Raw genomic sequence first — 24,322 nt, forward strand, 5'->3', positions numbered from 1 at the left:
AGATAGGAAACTCTACCAGTCTATAATTTGATTTTGTAAATTGCCTTGAGAGGATTTGTTTTAAATTGGTGCTACATAAATAAAACTGAATTGAATTATCATTCTGACTAATGGTAACCAAGTGGATGACGCACAATAAAGTGGATTTTAGCAAGTGCTTAAGGGGTTAGCAGCCTAGTTAAGCATTTTTATTATCAACACTGTATTTTAGACTTTTCAAAGGAAAACTAAAAACATCTAGTCCTCAGCCTTTAATTAACAGCATGATTAAAGAAAACAGCTAAAAAAAAAAAAAAAAAAAAAAAAAAAAAAAAACAGAACTAGGTTGAGGGCTTCATATATTGGCTATGTGCCAGAAACTGGACAATTTGAGAGCAAAGATGGCAGGCGTTGTTCTTTGAATAGAAATAAGTTATTTAAATGGTCAGTGACTTCCACTGTTAATGGACATTAGACTAAATACTTTTTTCCTTGTATTTTGTACCCATTTCTTCCTTTAGCAATTATGCGCAAAAGTTTGCATGTTTTCCCCCCCTCAGTTGTCGGTTTGCAGGCAGGGACTCAACCACATACCCGAAGAAAAGCTTGAGAATTGGTTCTGCTAGTAAAAGCAAAACAAGAGAGCAACAATTTTGCACATTACTGGTAATGAAATCCAAGTCTAAAGTTTCTGAAACGTTTATACAAAAAGGATATCAGGCTATATCAAAGTTTATCTAACTATATAAAAGTACCACACTGAACTCATCTTTTGTACATAAACACATTTTTATTCAGCCTGATAGAGGTTACACATGGAAAAACTGTTTTTTTTCTGAGAGAACTACTTCCCTTTGTGAAGCTAATGATATGATCGCTTTAATCAGCTTCAGATCCCCATTTGACAGCTTTCAACATTAGCTGCCGTAGGCTGCGAGGAAAAAAAGCATAATCACATGCTACAACCGACCTGAGGCGTGTTTTTAAACCTTTCTTCAGGAAAAAAATAAAATAAAAAATACAAAACATGTCCCCCTCATCAGTTATGTTTAAACACTCAATGATAAGGAATGTTACTTTAGAAATGCAGATATAAAGAAAACTGTTCTGCAACGGCAGAAAACAATATAATGGAATAAAAAAAAAGAAGGAAACCGATCCCTTGAACTCTGTTCCCAGGTTGCTACCGTGTATGAGGAAATAACAAAAACACCTTCTCAGTCTAAAGTGGCTTTAACACCCAGAAGAACTCAAAACTCTCTGCAGTGATTCAGTCTCCAAACCCACAGACAAAAAGTACAAACAGAAACTACAACCGTGATAATCAAGATTACAGAAGGTACGTTAAGATTTACAGTGCCTGCAGATCAGCTTTGGAGCCTAAGATATTAGGACTGAGTCATAGACACAAAGCAAAGACTTGAGGAAAAACAAGGGGAGGATCTTAACATTTAACTAGTGTTAGTCCTGTTTTAACTTGCAAATTTCACAAAGTGCAAATTCTTATGTTATGACCAATTTTAAAAATCGTTCATTTTCTATCATAATATAACAATGAAAAAAAGTTTAATTCCACAAATTACCAACAGACCAGTAACCAACCACCCTTCCCCACTCACTCACCCGTTATCCAAAGTGAAAATACAAAAAAACTAAAAAAAAAAAAAAAAAGAAACACTAAATACATGCTGTAATGACACCCATCAATATGTCTGAAACTTGATCAAAGCATCCATTTCGGCTCTTTGAATCTCTTACAGTAAACCGTTACTGTCAGCGTGCGTTTATAGTTAAAATATATATTAATCTATCATTAAATAGTACGCCTCTTGCACAGTCTTGCATGCACTGAATAGCATTTGGGGCAAGCTGTACAAGAGGGGAAGGCGTGTGGACGGACGTGCTCAGGCTGTAGGCTCCGGGCCGGGTCCGGGATCTTTCTCCGCCGTTTTGTTACCGACATTCCTTACAGCCCAATCAGTCCGAAAGATGATTCTCCAGTGTGTGTTTTTTTTTTTTTTTTTAATTTTCCATAATTATTATTGTTTCGTCGATTGAGCTTCTGTTTGCGTTAATGGATGAGAATGTCTGTCTGTCTGTGTGTGTGTTCTAAGCGTGGGCCTAAACTCTCTGCAGATCACTGAAGTTTTGTTCCAAGCTTTCGTTGTCTGTTCCTGGAAGGACAAAAACGAATCAAGTCTGAAACGGGTCGACGTTGGAAATGTGTTGTAGCAATACTCCACGCTGAAGAATGCCTACCTGGCCTCTGATCTGGTCACTGTATACTCAAACCATAAGATGTTGGGAATCAAGCTTGTGTCTCGCACCAGGAAGTACTCTGATACTGGCCTGTTGAATGTTACAAAGTTAAAAAGGACATTAATGGACACTTAAACATTTAGAGTTGATTAGTTATCAAAACGCTATGACATGAGTTATTTACTTACCACGCTGCTATTTTGGGGAATAGAGGTGTTAGCACCTCTTGAGTGAAAAAGAACCAGATAACGGCCATCGCACTGCCAGCCACTGCCCCACAGAAAACCTGACTCCAGGTGTGATACAACAGGTAGACCCTGAAATGCACAAACAAAGGTGAACTACATTTTTTCACTTGTTCTTTTTCTTTGGCTGCACATTACTCCTTCAATTATTCAATTATTAACTGATATGGATAACGTCTTTCTAATCCTAACTTTTGTCTGCCAACAGTTTTAATAAATAAGCTCCGCACCGTATTGAAAACTGGATAATTTTAGTATTTTACTGAAGATCCCCCCCCCCCCCATCAGAGTGCTACATATCTGTCTTGTTTTAATACAGGGTTCCTACAGCATAAGGCAAGTTAAATTCAAGACTTTAAGACTTTTTAATGCCACTTGAAATAAAAAGTTAAGACCAACTTCACGATAAACAAGATAAACCTGGTTGCGACAACTTCACCCAAATGTTTATTTTCACATAAACCATTACATTCTGGCACAGTAGACATGTTTACAATTTTGAAATACTGAACTGAACTCACAAACTTTGTTTTGTTCCCTACTAAAATAAACTATAAAATCAGTTTTAAAAACCACAACATAACCAGTGCCAACTCTTTTTCGCAGCTATGGTCCGGCCGCAACAGTTTTTATTGGTTCCGCTATCGGGACGGAACCAATAATGGTTACATTGGGCAGTTTGGTAAATTAAAAAAAATATTGTGTCAATTATTTTACTGTTTGGTAAGGATTACAAAAATAAAATCCTATTTATGACCTGGTAACAATTTTTAAGACCTAAGAAAGACTGATTTAAGACATTTTAATGCCAATTAAGGCCTTAGTTTTATTTTATATTACAGAATTCAATGCCTTTTAAGACTTTTTAAGGATCCGCAGGAACCCTGTATTAAAATGCATAATATTGCTCAAGCTTTCTCTTTGTAAGCAACTGACGCTGTAGCATATGTAATTTGATTTCCAGTTAAGCCAGATTGCCAGTAAGACATGCTAAAAATGTCTTGAGGTTTGTCAAACTGTCACACTCACCACTGCTGTGACATTTACAAACATGCTATGCAAATACTGCTGCCATGACCCGATAATACAATCACTTAATCTGCAGCTATGCTGTGCAGACACGCTGTATGCAGTTAGGATTCACTCAACTCGGCATGTTGAGCACCTAAAGTTGCCCAAAAGGAGGGCAATGCAACCTATTTTGTAATTCATTCAGATACGGATTATCTGACAACTTGAGGTTACTAAAAAGGTCAGGTTGTCAGGAGGCCATTCAGAGACCCTGTTGTCAACAACTGAAGTTTGTTCTTAAACAATAGTGCACGATAAATTTTACCCCAAGGTTCCAACACATCCTACACTTTTAGTTCTTAGGGCCAAGTCCTTTTCAGCTCATTTTATAATGCAAAACGCTCAAGCCTGATATGCATTCATGCCAGATTTTGTACAGTTGACAGGCTTTTAACGTGAGAAAACAAAGGAGGAAGAAAAAAAAACAAGAGACAAAAGAAAGGAAGTGTGGTAGGAAGGGCATAAATAATGGGAGAAGCTCTGAGGAACATCTAAACAGAAGAGGAAATACAAATAGTTTTGACACCCTTATTTTCCTGTTCTATCCAGACCTGGAATATACTGAAATTATTTTCCATACAACACAATAACCTTTATCCAGCATACAGTAAACGGGCAAAACACCAAACAAGAGTGCACCATTAGCAACAAACGTACTACATAGACATAATGGCCCTTTATGTTTCAAAAACTGTGCTCCATTTCTACACAAAGCATGTTTTTATAGATGCAGAAAGATGTGGCAAGATAAGGGGCCGTGTGAAAGCAGCTTTAGCATCTTAAAAGGCCACACATGTACAAAAACACTGGGAATGATAAAAAAATAAAATTACTATAAGGAACAGTTTGAAGAATAGAAAAATATATTTGGAATAAATAACCGTATGACAAAAAAAGGATAATACTTTTCTCCAATTTGAACCATTCCTCAATTCAAAGCTGAATAAAGTGTAAATTGAGTATTTTCAAAAATGAGTTTTTAAATAGTCAAAGTATACAAAAAAAAAAATGTCTGCAGTGAACAACACATATGATGCATTAAAGTGACCACATCTAGATTTCTAGCATATAATTACTGTGCAGGCCACATGGTCGCTAGATCTGAGCTGCACATGAGCATCTGCCAAGCCGGTCCATGGGGAAATGATGAAATCTATGTCACACTGACCCATGAAGGCCTCTGCAGATGGGAGAGCCAAATAAATTTGTATCTTGACTCCCATTTTACCACCATCAGATGGTCTGCTCTTAACAACTGATCACCCCCAACAACGCCTTGCGCTTTTTTTTTTTTTTTACATTAAACTTACATTTTATGACGGCTTAGAGATTTTAGAAGGCAATATGGTGGGACGCTTACCTGCTGTATGAGACGGACGAGGCCATGCCCAGGAGCATGACGGACAGGACGTGCCTCCACAGCAGGTCCACACATCGAGCATTGTTTGTCTGATGCATCCTGAAAGCGATCAGCAGAGTTCACACTGCAACATCCTTCCTCATCCAAAATAAATCATTACAAGACCTTCCTCTGCCTCATAATGACACATGCCCTCTAAAATAAACTAACTAGACACACCGATAAATAAATAAAAAAACATTAAACAAAAAAAAGCTCGCCATGATGAGGATTTGCATGTTATACAAAGCATGTAAAACAAGATTTCAACTTTAACTGTGTGGACAATTGACTTCAGCAGGTTATTCTGCTCCGATGTTTCAAAGAATAAATAAATAAAAGTCAGCCAATCGACCTTTGAACCCACCCAAAAATGCTGGGGCACACAAACTCACCTTAAATAAAGAAAAAGAAAGAAGTAAACAACGAAGAACCAGATAAGCTGGGAATGATTGGAGGGCATGCCGTACTCGGCATACACGGTTGTGTGGATTCCTATAAAGAGAACAAGAGCAATAATGTCACATTTTACGCTTGGACAACCACTGAGGTCCTTAAACATACAGTGACACTAAAATTTATTTTGTATTTTTAGGATGTTATCATGAACTAGGCAGCACGATCCTTGAGCTAAATAGCAGGGTTAGAAGTTTGGACGTCTTTGTAGTCAGGAGCCGAAATCACATTTGTAACATGCAAATAGTGAACAGAGTAGCAGATCCCAGGATAAAGAGCTCATGGGATTTTATGTTCACAGACGGACCGTTTTTAAGTCCATTCAGCCCCTCACAAAAATGCATATCAGTGTCAATCTGACACCTAAATTGTTTCGAAGCAGGAACGTCCTTCGAGGCACGGAGGAAGAGCTACTAAACTGAGACATTGGTGAACCAGAGACTGATTTTGGAGACAGCTTGTGGGAACAGCCGTGTTTTTTCAGTTTTCACTGGCAAAACTTGAAAAGGTGACCGTCTGGTTGGGGGATCAAGTGTAAAAGGAGGACGCCACGCAGGTTTGGATGGGATTCTTTGACCCAGAACTTCTGACTAGGGCACCATTAATGAGAAACCGTCTCAAGATTAGAGGTCAAAGCCTCATATGGCAGAGCTAAACGGCAAACAGTTGTGTTGCATCCCGTTAAGAGTTTTTCAAATTATATTTTTAAGCCGCTTAGCAAAAAAGCATCATCATGCTAGGATCTTTCCTGTTTTGCTGCACCCCAACCATCATCTATAAGGTTGGTGCACAACAGACATACAGGACAATTCTGCATGTTTTTTTTTTCCAAATCAGCTTTAAACAACAAACTGTGACAGCCAGTCAACCTCTTTTACTTTGATACCCCCAAACAAAAAGGCAACCAGTTAACTTCAGAACTAAATTAGTAAATAGAGTCCACACGTGTGGGATTTCATCTCAGTATAAATGCTGTACATGCTTCTGTAAGTTACTGAACACCAACCAACAGCAGCGTGGTGGCAACATCATGCTGATCTGCGTGGATGGGAAGACGGATGAAGCTGCATACAGGGCAGGTCAGAGACCGGGCTTCAACTTTGCAGAAGGACGATGACCGCAAACACACGTCTAAGAATATCCCAGTCAAAGTCCAGATCTAAACCCAAATTTTGACTGCGAGCTATTTTGCATAGATTGTTTTCTAAATGCGCAAAGCTGGCAGAGAAGCGCCCCAAAACGTTTTGCAGCTGTAATATTAGCCGAAGACGATTCAACAACGTATTGATTGAATACAAACTCACTTTGCCACACTTATCAGATATCTTCTGTCATGTTACTTCCGTTTGAGGTATACACTGTTTTGAGTATGTCGTAGGGCTGAGTGATTTTGGAAAATAATCTAATTGCGATTTTTTATCTTATTATTGCGATTTAATGCGATTTTTTTTCCCCCAGTTTAATTTATCATGTCTTTTTAAACATATACGAACAACAAATCAATTTGTTTCCTCGCCCTGTGGATTAGTTGCTAATAGACTCACAGCATCTAAACTCGGAGCACAAACGATTGCGTTCTGCCTACGATATATTTCAACCAAAATTGCAATTTTGACTTTTCTCTGCATTAATCAAAAGCAACAAAAATGGCCTCTAAATAAAGATGTTTGTAAACAAGGACTATTTAAAACAAGAACTTTTAATGTTTCCATTAATCAGAATATTATGCAAGAGAACAGCTTTTAATTGATTTGGGCATCAATCCTTGTTGAACATAAAGTGCAACCAACAAGCACGTCTACGTATTAAACTGATTGACCACTACTTAATGCTATGTGTGATTATATAAACTCTAAAACAAGTAATAACATTTGATTATCTCACTCCTAAAGGACGCGTCTGATTCACTAATTGTCTGCGATTTGGAAATTTGCGATTTGGAAATTTAATCGCGATAATATTGAAAATGCGATTATTTGTGCAGCCCTAGTATGTAGGTAACTATAGTTTGTGATTGTGTTGTAACAACAAAACAAAACAAAACTCAAGAAGGATGTTAAGATTCATGGTTATCAGGACAAACTCATCGTGTCTGACTCGTATGTCTAACATGATGTTTTTCCAGATCTGGAAAAAAAAAACAAAAAAAAAAAAAACTTGTTCCCTCACTAACCTGCACAAGGGCGCGGCTCTCTGAGAATGTGCTTGAGAACCCAGTTCACGCCTTCATTTAGGAGGACTCCTGCGAAGAAGGAAATCTAGAAAAAAGGGAGGCAGAGGGTCAGGGAAGGGGCAGACATATGATGAGGGTTCACACACACACACACACACACACACACACACACACACACGTTTCAGGCTTGCTGCTTTACACGGTCTGTGCAGGCACCTGAGAGACGCATCAACACCACTCACCGTGTGCAGTTCCCGTTTAAACACTATGAGAGTGACAAAACCCACAAGAATAGCTACGGGTAGGAGACTGATGTAGGCCAGCAGTTTTCCCGTGAGATCCCCTGAAAAAAGAAGAAGGAGGAATGAAAAAGAACTGATGTTCAGGACAAAAAGAAACACTTGTGAGCTCCATCAGCACTACCTAAAACCGGATGGTCAACAATGAGACCAGACAGGAAGCTGCTAGAAAAGCTAAGTTTTCATCAAATCAGCACAGGGAAATATTAGATGTCGACAATTCAGGTGAAATGTGGCTGTTTGGATCTTTTAACACAAGGCCATGGAGCTTTAAACGTTAGCACTGGTACTGGTAATAATGCTATATACGTGAAAGGGGCTAAAAGCTCGCAGAACAGCCCTAAATTACACGGTGAAGTTAAGCATGCTGCAGTGCTATCACGTGTTTATTACAGGGCACTGCTAACACGTCTTAATTTACAAAGGGGACAGCAAAGCCCATGTTCAGACAGCTAGCAAGCTAGCCGTCATTGTGAACGCTGCTACAAACTGCGCATGCGGAGCCGTCTCACGATTTCGCAGCCGCCGGCGAGCCGGGTGTCGAACACGGGCTCACAATTTGGCAAGCCACTGACGGCTGTGTCCATTCAGTGGCTAACAACCCCGCTCGGGCTGCTCGGGCATTTTGAAAGGCGACGGGCGGCTGACAGCATCACAGTCGGTACACAAACACTCTGAGTCTTACGTACCCTCGGGAAACTCTACGTGTGTCACTGATATGGCCTGCCATCGAGGTGGTGCCGAGCACTGCTCTTCCAACGCCATCTTACCCGGACACAACCGGGGCAGTTTGGTGCCACGCCCCAAGAACGAATCCAGCCAATCAGCGACCGACTTATATGTTCAAACGGACCCCGGCAGCAGAGGAGCTGTCCATAGAGGAGAATTACTGAATGAAAAAAACTGTAAAGAATAGGGAAAAAATAATCCACGTATCACTTTAAAGCAACTAGGTACCCTCATTCAAAAAAAATTACATAATGATAAATGTTGCGTTGTACGTAATATAATTAATGCAAGTTATTCTGCAAAATAGCTCCTGATGCAAATAAGAACAGCACAACATTTTCCTCCATAACCTCGACCCTAAAATCTCCTAAAAAAAGGAACAACTATTCAAAGACAGGAAAACATAGGTGTACATTAACCTGAAGGCGAGCATACATCCCCTGGAAGGCAAATGACACTTGCGCTCCAGTGCCTTTTTATGCAGTGAAAATATCCACTGTGTTTCCAGTATTATGCTGTGCTGCGTGATGCCGTTTATTTGTTTCATTTTAAAGGCTACAGCATCGCAACACAAATGGGCGGCTGGATACAAATAGAAATAAGAAACAGAAAGAGATAAGAAAGTTGGACACAAGCAGAGAACATGAAGTTCTCATACGCAGAGAGAAAGAGCGAAACAACACACTAAAGAAGACCACACCACCGCAAAAGCCTCATCCTTTATCAAGCAAACTTTGTACTCTTAATATCGGACCATAAGGACACACTCAAAATGTAAACCGATTGTAGTTTTTCAAGGCATCAGGTCAAACAAAGATGAAATAAGATAAGCTAATGCAACAGAGAAAATTCTAAAACATTGTGATACAAATTGAGATATATCTGTTCCAGCGTCTTACTGTCTCCATTCTATTCATTCGTATCAAAATATATTAAAAAAAAAAATATATATATATATATATAAATGACTTACTTTTCAAGGATTCAGTCAAAAAACTAACGTTTTAGCTGACCAAAAATTTTTTTGTTTGTTTTCTTTCATTTTTATTATTGGTAAAATTCCAGTTTAGTTCAGTTTAAATTGTTATTTTTGATGATCTAGATAAAGAAAAGTGCAATAAAAAATGCATGACACCTAATATGTATTCCTTTGTTTAAATTGCCTCAAAGTCAAGCTCCACAAAGCAGTCGACTCTAATTTCAAGCCTGTTGTGATTAGATGTCAAATTCCAAATATTTATGTTTTCGTTGCATTTGGTGTCAAAAATGCTTGTTGTAAAAGCCCGTGGCGGCAGTTTCTCAACACTGACATTTAATAGGGGTATTACAAAAGCAAACCATTCATGCAGTATGCAGAAAGACATTCACTGCAAGCTATTTCAACTTGCATCTGTGGACAGAGCAATGAAATGAAGCTAATAGTTGGTTGTAAAAGACTTCCTTAGGCTATTCAGTTTCTCACAAAATAATATTGACTAATTAAAATTCTTCCCACATAGCTTAAAAATCTCTAAGAATTGCACTTAGCCTTGCTCATGGCAAAAATAACGTTTACCCCTAGTTTTTAAATTAGATTTACATACTGTAAATATTAAAAAATATTGAAAAAAAAAAAAACATTTGGTAAAGAATGCAATCTTAAAAGCAGATTCTACATGTTTATCAAAACCTCACAGGAAGCCAGTAAACTGATGGGGCCGTTTAACTGTGTATATTTACTTTTAAGAGGTCTTTAACAAACAACACACTTGATATTTTAGAGCTAGGATCTACTTTTAGAGGTTGAAATTAATAAGAAAATCTATCTAAATATTATAAATCAGAAATAGGCAAGTTTGGCTATTGAATCAAAGCTGCTCTATAATAACAGGCTTTAGGATTTGATCGTAAAAGCTGATTTTAAAATGGCCAACAGTGTGGAAATACAATGGCTTTAAACCCGCAAATAAATAAATAATAAATAAAGATCATTCACTACATTTTGCTTCCAAGTGGAACCTGAAATACAAGTCATCGTCTAATGGACAAAACCCAAAGAACACTGATTTAATAACAAAAAATAAGATTTAATAAGGAGAATGTAAATCATTTACAGTGAAGTACAACAATAGAAATAACAAAAGGCATGGAGTAGGACACTTGTACAGCAGTAGGCGGGAAAATAATCAACATTGTTGGCCTTCTGGAATCTTCTTTAAAGTCTAAAATCATTTAAAAAGAATTACACCAAGCTAAATCCATGCTTAAATTGCAATAATCCATAATTTTTTTTTAGATTATATCTAATTATCATTTTCAAAATGTCCCATAAAAATCAGGTTGACCTTGGGTCTACATGTCCAATGCATATAATGTTAACATGCAAAGGCTGTTCATTTATCCGGTAAATGGAAGAAGAAAAAAAATCTTCACAATGCATACAGCACAAAAAAAAAACATAAGATTGAGTCATCTCATCACAGAACAGATCACACACAATAAAAGTAAAGCAGACAATTTAAAGATGGGCACTTCATTAACACGATGTGATTGCACAAACTATTTTTCATAATATAGTTTCTCTTTAAGATAATTTTCTTAGACTGTACAGCTGTTCTGCGCTCCGTCTTTCTTACATACAACAATCATGTGCAGCAATAAATAATCTGACGATTTGTACATGTGAACTCTCACGCCGATTACAAAAAAAGAGAAACACTTTCTACATCAGCTTCCTGCCAATGTGCAAATCAGGCCAAAACACAAAGCGGCAAACCAAATCATGTACAGTAGAAATGGCCCGTCCAGTCACAGCTTTGGCTCGAGTTGGACTGCTATCCAATAAATCCAACAATACTGACTGTAGGCGCAGTCAGAGCAACTCAGAGGGATCAACAGCTATACATTTAGGAAGTGTATTAGAACTAGAGGGTTTGGATAATCATTGCCACAAAGCACACGAGTTAATGTCAAAGAGCCGTCGCTCTGTACGATAAATTACAATTAAAACGTGATGCAATGGAAACTTAACTGCTGTGCTTCCAGCGATACAAATATAGATATTTGATAATAAAGCCAAACTATTATCTGAACTACAATATGCCTCCATCTTTACAGCCGTAGTGCTTTCTAAAGCATTACACAAGAAAGTTCAGTTTAGTTTGGCGTGTTGGGTTTCTGTGACCTAACAAAAAAAATCTAACAGACACAACTTGAGGGTTTCCATCAGTGCACCCGGGTTGGTTAGAGCGCCGTCCTTCCCGACAAGCCTTTGTGACACCAGTATCCTTCATAAAACTATAAATTGGCACCGTTTGGGTTGTAATTTGTGCATTGCAGTGATCTCAAAGTGTGTTTTGCTAGTTTCCGTTCCCATAGGGTTCGTAAGAGAAGATGTACTTGATGAAACGAGTTACTAGAGGTACCATGTGATTGTATCATTCCAAAAAATAAAAAAATAAAATAAAATGAAGAAGAAAAAAATGGAAAAAAAGGAACCGTCTTATGCAATACCCGGGCATCCAAACTGAATGTGTGAAGCTATTCCACAAACAATGCATGTGGACTTGTGTATATTAGTTTTGTTGACCCTTTACTTGAATAGCAGTGACGTTCTTTGTCCATACTGTCGCCGAATAATGTCGCTTACAAGGAGAAGAACACGGATCTGCAGTTATCCGATTTAGGATTGCGAAAGCATGCTTGGCAATACGGAGCGCTATTGTTCATCGTTTTAACACTTAAAACTTCATGTCTTCACGTGTGCTTGCACTTAAGTCATAATACTTGCTTACATGTAGTAAAATTAAAGATAACTCTCAAAAGGTGTATTTGTCTCATAAGCACGGAGTTTCACTGCAGGATTTCCCAAAAAGCAAAGCTGTTTGTTTTTAAGAACACGAAAGAAAAGAGGGCGAACTCGGCTATGCGTTTATGTTGGGCGATGACATGACAAGAGGCACAATAACTCAGCGAATCAGCAAGCAGAAGTAAACATAAGGGAGGACGAGCAACTTCTGACAGATTTCTTTAGGATCCTGAAGGATTCCAAGTTGCATTTCGGTTGCAAAGGGGGTTTAACCTGCCGTGTTTGGGTCAAATTCTGGTTAACACTGCCATGGATGGAGAGGCTGAAGTGGATAGCGACGACAATGCTGATCAGCTGGAACAAGTCTGTCTATATTCTAGCTTGAAATTTCTTTTGTTTCCTCGTTTGTTTACCAAGTATGAAGCTGAACAGGGACGTGATTTGCCAGTACAGTGGATCTGCATGCAGCCTTAACTCAAACTACCGTAGCTTACTTCAACTTGGCTCATTACAAGTCTGTCTGCCTAGGGATCATTTTTCAGCGAAAGCGATGCTGCAGCTCTGCAGGAAACGTTGAGACGCGAATATAATCTTAACGGAAAGCGTAGAGCAACACGGTTGGTTGTTAGAGCAACTTGGCTCCACGTTATCCCTGCAGATCTTTGACAGTGAATTCCTGCCATTCTAGTCTTCACTGGTCCTCTTTACAAAGCACTTCTGTGTGCTTTGTCGTTACCAATTCTTTCCCCTGAAATCTCACAAACGTCTCAAATTCTTTTTTTTTTTTTTTAGGGAAAACACAGAATTAAAAAAGGGAAAAATATAGACAAATGCATAAAAAGATCTAGAATCTGGCACCTAGTTCGATTTCACTAAAGTGTGGTACCTCGTTTTTGGGAGGGTAGATTTTATCTTGATTAAATAAAAATTAAATTACACAAGTGAACTAGAAAAACTGACCTTGACACGTCATAGAGGTGACAAACTATATCTAAAGTTAGTCTTATTAATTTAACAGAGAAGACTGGCTAGCAGCTTAAAAGCTCACCAGATTTTACAAATCAGGGAGTAATTCAAACTGATAATAGATTTACAGTCATAATTCAGTCATAATCATTAATGTTTAGTATGCCACTTTGTTTTCCACTGATTTGGACCATACTTGTATTCATTTTGTCATTTTCCGACAACCAGCTGAGGGAATAATTGCAATCTAAACAAAGTAAAAGCAGAATCTGATCCAGAAAATATTCTACTCCGTAAACCAGTTTTACAAGGTCTCAGTCGTCATTTAAACCAAGTCTCAGTGTTATTCAGCCTGATGGAACGCATGTGTAAACTTGCAAACGAGGAGCATTTAGGGACATTTGTGGTGACCGCCACGGTGCCTCGCTCATTTCAAGAACTGCAACGATGCCGTTTCAAATCCACAGGCGATGAAGACAGTCCTCAGAAGAAACTCTGCTCGACTGAGCCACTAGAAGGCAAAGTCCTGTTGAGTTGGAAGCTGGTCGTCAGCTGTGTTTTTACCAAGTATCTAAAATCACCCCAGGCAGAGGCACAGGCAGAAACAAGTCCCCACACGTCTGATAATTTGATTACAGTCGTCATTCTGGATACGCAACAAAGCAGCAACACAGGGGACAAGTGGAATCCGGGATCCGAGCACTCCGCCTCAGTAGCAGGAAAACGGAGACCTGGAGAAATAAATCCCGTGGCTTGTAGTTCTGTTTTAAGAGCACAGATGGAGAAAAGGATGAACACATAACTGAATAATGCTGGTTCTCAGTGTATCACAGAGGAAGGGTTCGGTGCAGAGATCAAGTGTGGAGTTCAGAGTCCTTGATGAGGCCCTTCACGACCCTTTAGTGGTCCCGTAGGAGCTCTCAGTGTCTCTGAGCATGGTACCGTTGAGCTCCAACAGACTGTTGATTCCCAGATATCCCAGGAGGATCTCACTTCTGCGGTGGGAAAGTTTCAGGATGTCCTCAGCCAAGCACTGATCGGAGGTGAAGCGGACTTTATCGTGGTCGAACATGTCCTTAAGGTACTGCACTATTTGTTGCTGCAGGTGAAAGGAGAGGAAAGGTCATGCAGGTTGTACAACAATGAAATAAGTACACACAGTATTTCTATTGCTTTAGACGAGATGCAAGGAGAACTTTTAAAGGATCAAGCAGCTCATTAATGTTAAAAAGTTGCAAAATTTGTTTAATTCCTCTTTTTTTCATGTCACTTCACTGAAATCAAAGGACACTTTTGTGAAGCAGTTCCTTCAAACATCCAGTTTCAAGGATTTCACGACATCTAGTTGTAGAGTGGCAAACTGCACTCTACCACGAGGTATGAATAACCTCAGGATCAGCCTCCACTGCTAAAACGGATTTTTTATTATTATTATCCTCTTACCTGAAGCAGATAACACTCCTGGCATCTACATTTAGAATAAATCCAGAGCCATCTAAACTGGAATTATGCTTAATGAAGCTAGCCAGAAACTACCATACTTATAAGGAGGGCAAAAGGCAAGATTTTATGTGTAATGGTTTACCGTAGTATGAGCATTTAAAATTAGGCCCGTCAGTGTTAAGGAGGAAATCCACCGGACATGTATGCACTGGAAGCAGCGTATGCATGTCCTACACTTAGCTTTTCATTTTAATCAGTCAATAAATGCGCACTAGAAGCGCACTACGCGCATATTTACGCCACGCTTTTAGAAACTTGCCCTTAAGCCGCGCCTCTTACGTTACGTGCCCGGTGTATTTCCTCCTTTAGTGCCTAGGAGCCTTTGAGCTTCGGTGTCCAGGATGTTATTCTTGCTCTGAAATGAAGACACCAGGAAAGAAACGACGAGCCTAACGACTCTCCTTTGTTGGGGCGACCAGTTCCAGGTGTATTTGCATGTGGATCTAAGCTCCAATGAGGCCTGCAGGTCTATACAGCTTGGAACTCCACTCTACGCCAGACATTTTGAATTGAGAAAGCTTCCCGGGTGGGAAACGAAAAGTCTTCAACTTCAGAATAGAAGTCCGCTTGTTTTATTTTTTTTTATCTTTTATGGAGAGACACCAGCAAACCCATCTGCCACCGGTTAGATATTAATGTATCAAAACCTTTCAATAGAACAACAATCCTGAACTATCTCTGTAAGTATGAATGAGTGGCTTTGGAGAGCAGGAGTCATCCTCGATGCTTTAAAACGAAGGTGAGTTTACCTCTGATCTTCAGTTCCACCTCACACATCAAACATTTCAAAGAAAAAAAAAAACGTCTTTGTTTCAAGAGCCTAATAGAAGTTTCAAAGAAAAATCCCCCATTTTTTTATTCAGAAAAGTTCTCTTGCTAATTGTGACAAGTATCACAGCTTCTTGTTTGTGTATGCTCTGCTCTCACCTTGAAAATTGTGCAAACCTCACTCAGGTGCTGCCTTGGTCCCAAAAACCCAAACGCTAAAACCGGGCTTACGTGTTCTGATATGGCATAAAAGTGGGCGATGAAGCCATCAGGAACCTACGAAGAGCAGATGGGACAAATATCCAGACCCAATAACTGACATCTACAGCCGAAAGAGAGCAGCAAGAAGCTTTGGGTTAGCCGGACTGGCTGAGGCTCACCATAAGAAGACGCCTTTTAGCTTTCAACACCGACCAGCAAGCGGTCGCCAGAGCCTGCCAGGAAAAGAAAAAAAAAAAAATGACACGTTCTTTAAGAGAAATGTTCAGAAAATCCACACCGATGGTGATTTTGCTTGTGGACGCCTGTGTGGAAATTAACCGTCTCTTTAAAGCTGTCAGACAGCCAGCGGTTCCTCAGGACGGCTAGCACGGAGGAGGGTGGGCTCTCCAGGTCCTCGAACGCATCCATCAGGATGAAGTCCAAAACGATGTCAAAAAAGTTCATGCACACCACCTGCAGCGAACCCAGAAGCCCAAAATGTAACATTTCCATCAAACACTAACTTAACAACTGAACCTCTGCAGCAGGACAGGTTTAAATTACAGGAGCACTCACCCCCCGACCCTCCAGCTCCATTTTTGTAATGGGCCACGTTTCCTCTCTCTGGGTGTAAAGAAGCATGTCTTCATAGCTTTCCAGAAAGGCTTTGGGACTCTGAGTCACATTGAAAAAGGAAGAACAATTTTAGCTCTATTCAAACTGAGGCAAAACAGCTGCATTTATCCAAACTGGGATTCATTTAACCACATATACCTTGTTGGCCTTAACCATTAGCCCAGTAACCATCTGTTTCCCTGTCTCCATAAAGAATGTGCGGTGAGTTTCATCTAACAACAAGACCTGAAAAACATAAAACAGTTAGTTATTAATTCACACTGAAAAGGTCTGATATTTATCAATTAAAATATAGTGTTTACAGCAACAATACTTGTTCCTAGAAGGGCTTTTGGAGCTTCACTTATTGCCTCACCGAAATATTTACTCTTTCAACTTCTCAATCTTTTGTCGTGCTGCAACCATAAACCTCTAGATCGTCTAGTTGTATTTTAAGAAATGGTGTAAAAAAAAAGTGGTAGGTGGAAGTAAAATGCAGTATCAATTCCGTTTTTTTATTTTTATTTTTACACAAATTAGTATCTGAAAAGCTAGGGCGTCTGCGCTTTTGCATCCAGCAACCCTGCGTCGATACTCGGTAAAAACAAACCTTTGCTGCACTTACAGCTGCAAGTCGTTCAGGTTACTTATGCGCCAGCTTTGCACACGCAGAGACTGAAATGTATCTCCGTTCGTCTTTGTTAAATAGATTATGTTCAGTCAGACTGGATAGGCAGTGTGTGCGAAGAGTAACCGTGTCACATACTCTCTGGACTTTAATTGGGCCTTTCTAACACAGAAATGCTTTGATCTAAACCCTTTTCAATTGTAGCTCTGCGTGTATGTTTAGCATCATTGTCTGGCTGGAAGGTGAACCTTTGACCGTGTCTCTGGGCTATTCCAGCCTCCAATAAATTTTCTTCAGGACTGACCTGTATTGATCTCTAGCAATATTCCCATCCGCTCTAATCGGTCTGTGCTGATCCCTACAACTTGACGCTTTTGTCCTGGTGGCTTTAGTCAGGATTGGGGCTCAAGGACAGAAACCTGAGGAGGCCCTGTCAGCAGGTGCAAAGACAGCGCTTGCAGAGAGGCAGAATGGTATAAGTAAGTCGTGCGAGCGGAAACAGACCTGGAACGCTTGTCTCACACAGTGAAGCTTAGCGAGGAAATCCTGGTCGCTGTAGCATTCAAGTAATTCAGTCCTGGTAATAAAGAGAGAGGAAGCCTCATTACTTAGTATTAAACATTTGAAGGACAACAAATTCTTTTTGTTTTCTTCATTAAAACACATGACGGCAGTGGTATGGTGACAAAAACTACAGAGTTTAAATGTGAAATATCCACACGTTCGGCTTTGGTGACCTGCTAACTTGTGTTGGAAGTTTTGGAGCTCGTTAGTTGGTGAGACTGCAGTTTCTTCATAGTTTATCGCAGTTACACATTCCCAGAGCTTGTTGGTGCGAAAACGTATGTGATTTGTTACAAAAACGAGACCAAGAGAAGCCAAAAAACTAAAAAAAAAAAGAAAAAAAGAAAAAAAGAAAAAAAAGAATAGTCTTCTGGTTACCTTAAGGTCCTGTATCTCACTCTGCCTTCTTGCACCAGAGACAAGGCTTCTTGGTACAGAGCTGCTGGCTTCATTGGGTGGTAGATATCCTCTAGAGTCATGTTTTCAAACAGCTACACAGAAAGACACGCGTGTACACAATTTACACACGGGCATATCTTGGCATGTCACAGGGGTTACACAACAAAACACGCAGAAAAAGTTGTAGTAATAACATTTTTTGCCAATTCCATTTTTAATTGCATGAAATCGGCAGGTGCGACTGTAATTTTGCCTTTCAGACGCTTAGGGTCACACATGCCGACACCGATAAGACGACTTTTACTTGTGGAGGAGAGGAGCTCACCTCTGCAGCCGAGAAAAAGGAGTCGTCAGACGAAACTGTAATCGCATCCTCATCCTGCAGCTGCTGGAAGCTCTCTACGTGAGGCAAGATAAGAGTCCCTTCACTCTCTGAAGAAAGACAAGGAAAACACAAACTATATGGCAAACGGAGAACTAAACTACAGTTAAGCTTGCAGATCCTAAACTGATTCTCACCAAAGTCTGCAAGCACACTGTCTGGTGGGATGCTGCTGCCAAAATCCTCCTGTAGGTGGTACGCCCTGTGCAACAGTGTCTCTAACTTCTCAGCAAACACTTTATTACGGCCTTCGTTCTAGAAGCAAAAAGAAAATTGCATTATAATTCAATACCATTTTTTAATAATCCCATGCAATAAATTGCTTGAGGTCTTGAGTGCAGTTTTAGATCCCCAGCCTTCTACACTAAATCCTGCAGCACTAAATGAAGCAAGGAAAAACATAAACGATCCACAAATATGACCAATTTAAAAAAAAAAAAAAAAAAGGGTGCACGAGCGCTTTAACTATGGTTTAGTAACGGTGCTGCTTACCGTAAGAAAGTCTCTACATGCTGCCCCCTGCACAGCAAGGCTGTTGCTGCTGGAGGCCGAGTCGCCGTGGTGGCGAATGTTTAGGGCTTGCTCCCATTTTCGTAGCGCTTCATCAAACAGCTCCATCCCTAGCAAGCGAGAGGCAAAGAGGTTTAGGTTTTACAGTAAAGCATGTTTGGACTTTATTATCCAATCAAATGCGAGCTGGTTCCAGTGCTGAAGCTGGCTGTGAACTATCTAACGCCGCTGCTTAACCACGTGAGCATTAGCTTATGTCCCTGTGTCTACACGGCAACTCTCAAAAGCATTGTTGCTCAAATCAATATCGACATATCGTCGGCAAATTATATAAACCGCGCAGAATCTCTGAAACGTGAAATGCACGTGACCAGCATTTAAACTTTGAATGACCGGCAGCGAGCTAAAGAGGAAATCGCCGTCACGTCACGCTAAACAAGATGCATGTTGGAGCATGTTAGAATAGCGGAAACTAACTGTTCCAGTGATCTATGAATTACGAAAGATTAGGCGATAATCAAAAGCTTTTGGAGCATGGAGCTAAAAGAGTCACGCACACACGATTCCTCAACAATGATACTCGAAACGTTAACACCGGGCTGTGTGAATGGGTTCCTGTGATCGGCTCAGACAAGCACGATATCTGATCGGCTGCAGATCATTCCCTGTTGAAAAAGATATGTTTGTAAATCACGATAAGTTTGTGAGTGCATCCGAAATACATTTCTGAATCTTGTTCTGTGCATTTCTGAATCATGGGTGAATTTGTGCATTTTGTGTGCATATAGGAGTCCTGTGTGGATTTAAGAATCACGTGTGTATATACAGATCCTGAGCGTGCACATGTGAATTTAGTGTGCGCATTTATCTTTACTGAGACTCTTTTAGCTCAATAGTGGAGATTTGCTTCAGATTTTTTTTTAAATGCCTGAATCATTTCCGGTGATTCCTGTGGTGACTTGTTGGGTTTTGCCTTTCATTTGCATGTCGGCAGAATAAAACGTCTTCCCTGTCATCTGCTTCGTCTTTTTATATTTCATTTGGTCAGGTTTGACTTCTGCCGGGTGTTTTTCCTGCAAGTGTCCTGAATTTTTTTTTTTTTCCAAACACTTTTATCCAGTATCTGACAGTAAAGACCTTTTGCTATGTCCTCGCAGGAACCACATGATTCTGTTACATGAAACATGTCTGCAATTTTTGTTTAATCATAACACAGAATACGCAAAGTTCTGTAGATGATCGATTTGCAGGGAATAGAGTTTCTTTACACAAATTTTAGCATTTATCTTTTCATGCCTAGAAACTCACGGCGTCGTACCGCCAGTCTAGTTCATACACAACTTTTTAAATCTGGATGTTTGACAAATGTTTACAATGACATTTTTCCAATTTGACTTCTATCCTTTTGTCTGTCTTCACTCAAAATGCAAAACTAACTTTGAAAGATTTCAACACGGAACATCTCGCCTCCAGCTCATGAAGATCGCTTCGCTCTGCTCAGACGAAACAATGCGTGGTGGCCAGATAGCACCGCTTTTGTCTGTGCCGGAGTCCGCCCACCTTCAGCACCGAACGTAAAAATCGTGAATAGAAACGTCCGCGCGATATCGACTCTTTAAGCTCCCGCAGAATGAAAGGAAGGGGTTCATTACACGTCTCCCTGGGTGTCTGATTCTGTCACCGACGACTCGCACGGAGAACGACTACATCTCTCCGAGGCACTGAGGCACTGAGTCAGCAGCTCGTGTGAAAAATGTTCAACAGACTTGAGACTTTGGCATCAGGTTAGGACTCACCAGTGAGCTCTAAGGTGCCTTATAAAACAAAAAAAAACGTATTTTATTGAGTCAACCAGAGCCGTAAGATATTCCTTGGAGGAATTGGACGATTCCAAAAATAATCCTGAGATTATTTTGTTTCTAGATTATGATAAAAAAAAAACTTGGGGGGGGGATTTGAAAACAACAGGGAACTGTTATTGGAATATTATGCTAAAGTCACTATGGCCTCATGCCACTCGGACATGTGAGCACTGGAGATACGGGAGCCGCTGCTCCACAGTACCTACTGATTGCCAAGGCCAAACGCTTGCGTTGTACTGTGCCGATAATGAATGTCGGGGATATGACTGTCTCTGTTTTGTCTCATGCCAAGGCCACTGTCGGGTATTAGGGGAGAGGAGAGACAGAGACAGGGCTGGCGGCCGGCCCGAGGGATGCGATTACTTTCCATCTATGTGATCTCTGCTCCGTTTCTCAATGACAGTGCTGCAACTTCATCACTCCGCCATTTCCTCATTCAATAACTCTAGGAAGTCGGTTATTGTTTAGAATTCCTACAACAGGAACTGCTTTGCCTTTTGAGCAGAGATAGAGATTCAATGTCCTTGAACAACACGGGTTCAAGTAAATTTTTTTTTCACATTGTGAAAACGCACCCATTAAATACAGGTTCTCTGCATTAGCATCCTCCACTGCTCCCGATTCTTCCACCACAGGCGCTGCCTCCCAGGGGGTGGGGGGATTGGCAGACTGATTAGGAGAGTTGGGGACTCTTGTCTGTGCCAGAACAAACCACACAGAGATAGAAACATAAAACACGCAGGTAAATAGTAGGGGTGGGGGGGGGGGGGACATGCAAACGATGGTAAAAACCATGAGGTACGAAACTAACAGATGCCAAGCTGTGTGAGGAACTTGAGTGTTTACTGGGAGCCAAGGAGGAGATTCCACTCATCGTGTCATTGCTCCGAGAGCTGGGGCTCATCACCTGGCGGCTAGTAATCGGACCTGTCACAAAGACGATGTAAAAAAAAAAAATGCTGAAGGACCCTTTCAACAAAAAACTTCCACTATTGAGTGTGTTTTCATCTTATTTTTTTTTTACTTTGCAATGCAAACCTCTCTTTAAAGATGAAGGTCTTCCCGTCTTCAGCAGAGCATCGGGGATTCCTACTGTCTTCTGGCCTTCCTGCGTTTGGGCTGCCTGTTTCCTTTTTCTGCCTCTTCTTTTTAGCTGGTGAGCGGTCAGAGCCAGAGCTACGCTTCCGAGTGCCGTCGCAAACAGCACCTTCTTCAGGCTCGGGGAGAGCCTTAGCTGGGAAAATATGGACTGAGAGGAAGGAAGGGCAATTAGAAACAGAAAAACAAAAAAAAACAAAAGAAAAATCAAGAACTTCATGACTTTACAACAACAGATGTTAATTGGTTTTATTTGAACTTTATGCCATCGATTTAGCAAAACAAAAAAGTGATTTAAGAATAACAGGAAAACCATACATGCCTTCTAAAGTTAGAAATAAATGTTAGAGATCCTCTAATCAGAGGTTTCTTAGAGGACAGTAGCATACTGAAACCCAAGGAAACACGGCAGACGGGCCAAGGATAAAGGTTTGTGAAGTTTAAAGCAAGGTCAGGTTATAAAACAATATCTGAAACTTTGAACGTCTCACAATTCCCCTGTTCGATTATCTGGAAATGGAACGAGGACGGCACCTGTGCAGCCCATAAACCTGGCCAACATAGAAGAGTGGCCAGCATAGAGATGTTATTGAAAGACAGCTATTAAGACTCCTGTATTCATCCGGGAGGCATAGTCACTTAGTGATGCATACCAAGTACTTAGTCTATTTTCTATAGTTGGATATGGAGTAGAAATGTTATGGCTGCTGCTCAACTGGTTGGATGGTGTGTTCAACCCGTGCACACGTGTGGCACTTGAGTGATGACGAGAGCACAAAAAAATTCTAGAAGCATGTCCACGTAAGGGCAGAATATATTAAATATCACAACGGGCTGCAAAACGTGACAAAATTCCAGGTGGTTGGAGAACTATTTTGAGTAAGTGTAAGCAAATAAAAAAAATAATAATAAAAAAAAAGGGTATTACCTGTCCAAATGTGGAGTAGAGAAAGACGGGTATCTCTGCTACAGTCATGGCCAAAGCCTGGGCAATAGACATCCTGCCTGGTTGTTTCAGTGACATTTCAAAGAGTTCCTCACATCCACCTAAAATACAATTTCCTTTTTGCTCTCAGACCGGCCAACACTCAGCTCACTGACGAATTTCCTGCTGTCATCCACCACGGGACCTGTACTCCACAGCAGACACTACAAGACATGAGATACAAGTATGGATAATTAAATAACATAGTAGTAGTAATAATAATAATAAAAACAACATAAACCCTAACCGGCATTGACCTATGCCAACCAACTTAACCTAAAAGGAAGTGCTTAAACTTGTTGTTGGTCTGACATTCGTAAAAGCAAAGAAGCCATCTTGATTTGCTATTGAATGTAACAGTCTTCCATCCATCCATCCATCCATCCATCCATCACGCTTGTCCCTTGTGGGGCCGCGAGGGGTGCTGGTGCCTATCACCAACCATCTTCCATGTCAGAGTAAATTGGGCGGTTAGTTCATTAACGATCCTGTCATTATGGGATGCCCAGGTCAAGGACTCAAGAGCTGACATCCTGAATCTTTTCCCTCCTGAATCAAATGACAGGCTCGTTCCCAGGGCCTTTGCAGAGCTGCACGGCTGGCTGATGAGGGAATTCATCCATTCGATTCAGGTATGTTGGAGAAGGGATGCATCTAGCGTAGTAGGTCTTTGGCACAGCTGCTGATATTGGTCAAGATGGCACAGGCACGTGGAAACAAACTGGTTCTTGTTTGGCCGAGGAGGACCACTTAAAGCCATGGCTATTATTCTGAGCGATGTTCTAGCTAGGAGATTCAGATTAGGAAGAGGAGTGAGGAACACTTGTACCGATCCTACTGTCATTGCAGCATTCATTGAGTATATTTCAATCGCGTGATTTCCCTGCAGGTCCGAGGTCTCCTCCTGGTGACGCGAGCCGCAGCTTTTAACCCAACAGCGAAACGTGCAGGTAAATCCCACATCTGACACAGTGCAAGCTGGGCTTCTACTCGATTCGGGAAAAAGGGTCGGAAATCGACGCTGGACATTTCGCACAGAATCATTTCTTCGTGAAACAGAGAGTAAAGAATAAGGTTTGGGCTCGACACGTACGTTTAAAGCCATGGTGAAACCGGCTTTCAGCTGTCCAGCATGCTAACGCTAGCTAGCTCGTTTAGCCGGCCTCGGCCATCGATCAGTTCCTATCAGAGCATCAGCGGGCGTGTCGGTCCGCGGAGCTCTGAACTGACGCCTCTCCGGCTTCACAAGCAGCAGGTGAAGCACAGCAGCACCGACCAACAACTAATAACATAATCCCCTCCCCGACTCCAACATACCATGAGCATCCAAGACGTCAGAGAAGGGCATCCCCTGTAACCGTCGGTGAGAGCAGCGCGCAGGTTTTACTTTAGGGCGGGACTTTGGAACATTGACAGCCTCCTCAGCCAATTGGAAGAGGATGTC

The 24,322-nt window shown here is 40.7% G+C and overlaps 2 protein-coding genes across 4 annotated transcripts; both read right to left on the bottom strand.

Moving 5' to 3' along the window:
* Nucleotides 1-749: 749 nt before the first annotated feature.
* On the bottom strand, nt 750-8,758 carry dolpp1 (dolichyldiphosphatase 1). The gene is made up of 8 exons (XM_012855826.3): nt 8,571-8,758; nt 7,825-7,925; nt 7,583-7,667; nt 5,349-5,448; nt 4,915-5,013; nt 2,427-2,555; nt 2,239-2,328; nt 750-2,153 (listed from the first exon to the last, which is right to left on the bottom strand). The coding sequence occupies exons 1-8, from the start codon at nt 8,644-8,646 to the stop codon at nt 2,117-2,119; spliced, it is 717 nt and encodes a 238-aa protein (XP_012711280.1). The 5' UTR covers nt 8,647-8,758; the 3' UTR covers nt 750-2,116.
* Nucleotides 8,759-10,655: 1,897 nt separating this feature from the next.
* miga2 (mitoguardin 2) lies at nt 10,656-24,295 on the bottom strand. 3 transcript variants are annotated; one of them, XM_012855825.3, is made up of 16 exons: nt 24,196-24,295; nt 22,822-23,042; nt 21,834-22,044; nt 21,607-21,722; nt 21,371-21,491; nt 18,916-19,043; nt 18,561-18,678; nt 18,367-18,440; nt 18,021-18,133; nt 17,583-17,655; nt 16,610-16,696; nt 16,412-16,510; nt 16,175-16,309; nt 16,015-16,068; nt 15,794-15,910; nt 10,656-14,462 (listed from the first exon to the last, which is right to left on the bottom strand). In XM_012855825.3, exons 2-16 carry the CDS (start codon nt 22,915-22,917, stop codon nt 14,253-14,255), a joined length of 1,752 nt encoding a protein of 583 aa, XP_012711279.2. In that variant the 5' UTR covers nt 22,918-23,042; nt 24,196-24,295; the 3' UTR covers nt 10,656-14,252. The 3 variants fall into 3 exon arrangements, with proteins under 3 accessions (XP_012711279.2, XP_012711278.2, XP_021168149.2); XM_012855824.3 differs by having other exon boundaries at nt 18,367-18,473; XM_021312474.2 differs by lacking the exon at nt 24,196-24,295 and adding an exon at nt 23,972-24,189 and having other exon boundaries at nt 18,367-18,473.
* Nucleotides 24,296-24,322: the final 27 nt, after the last annotated feature.

Source organism: Fundulus heteroclitus, unplaced genomic scaffold (genome assembly GCF_011125445.2).
Source record: "Fundulus heteroclitus isolate FHET01 unplaced genomic scaffold, MU-UCD_Fhet_4.1 scaffold_213, whole genome shotgun sequence".
NCBI classification, from domain to species: Eukaryota; Metazoa; Chordata; class Actinopteri; order Cyprinodontiformes; family Fundulidae; genus Fundulus; species Fundulus heteroclitus.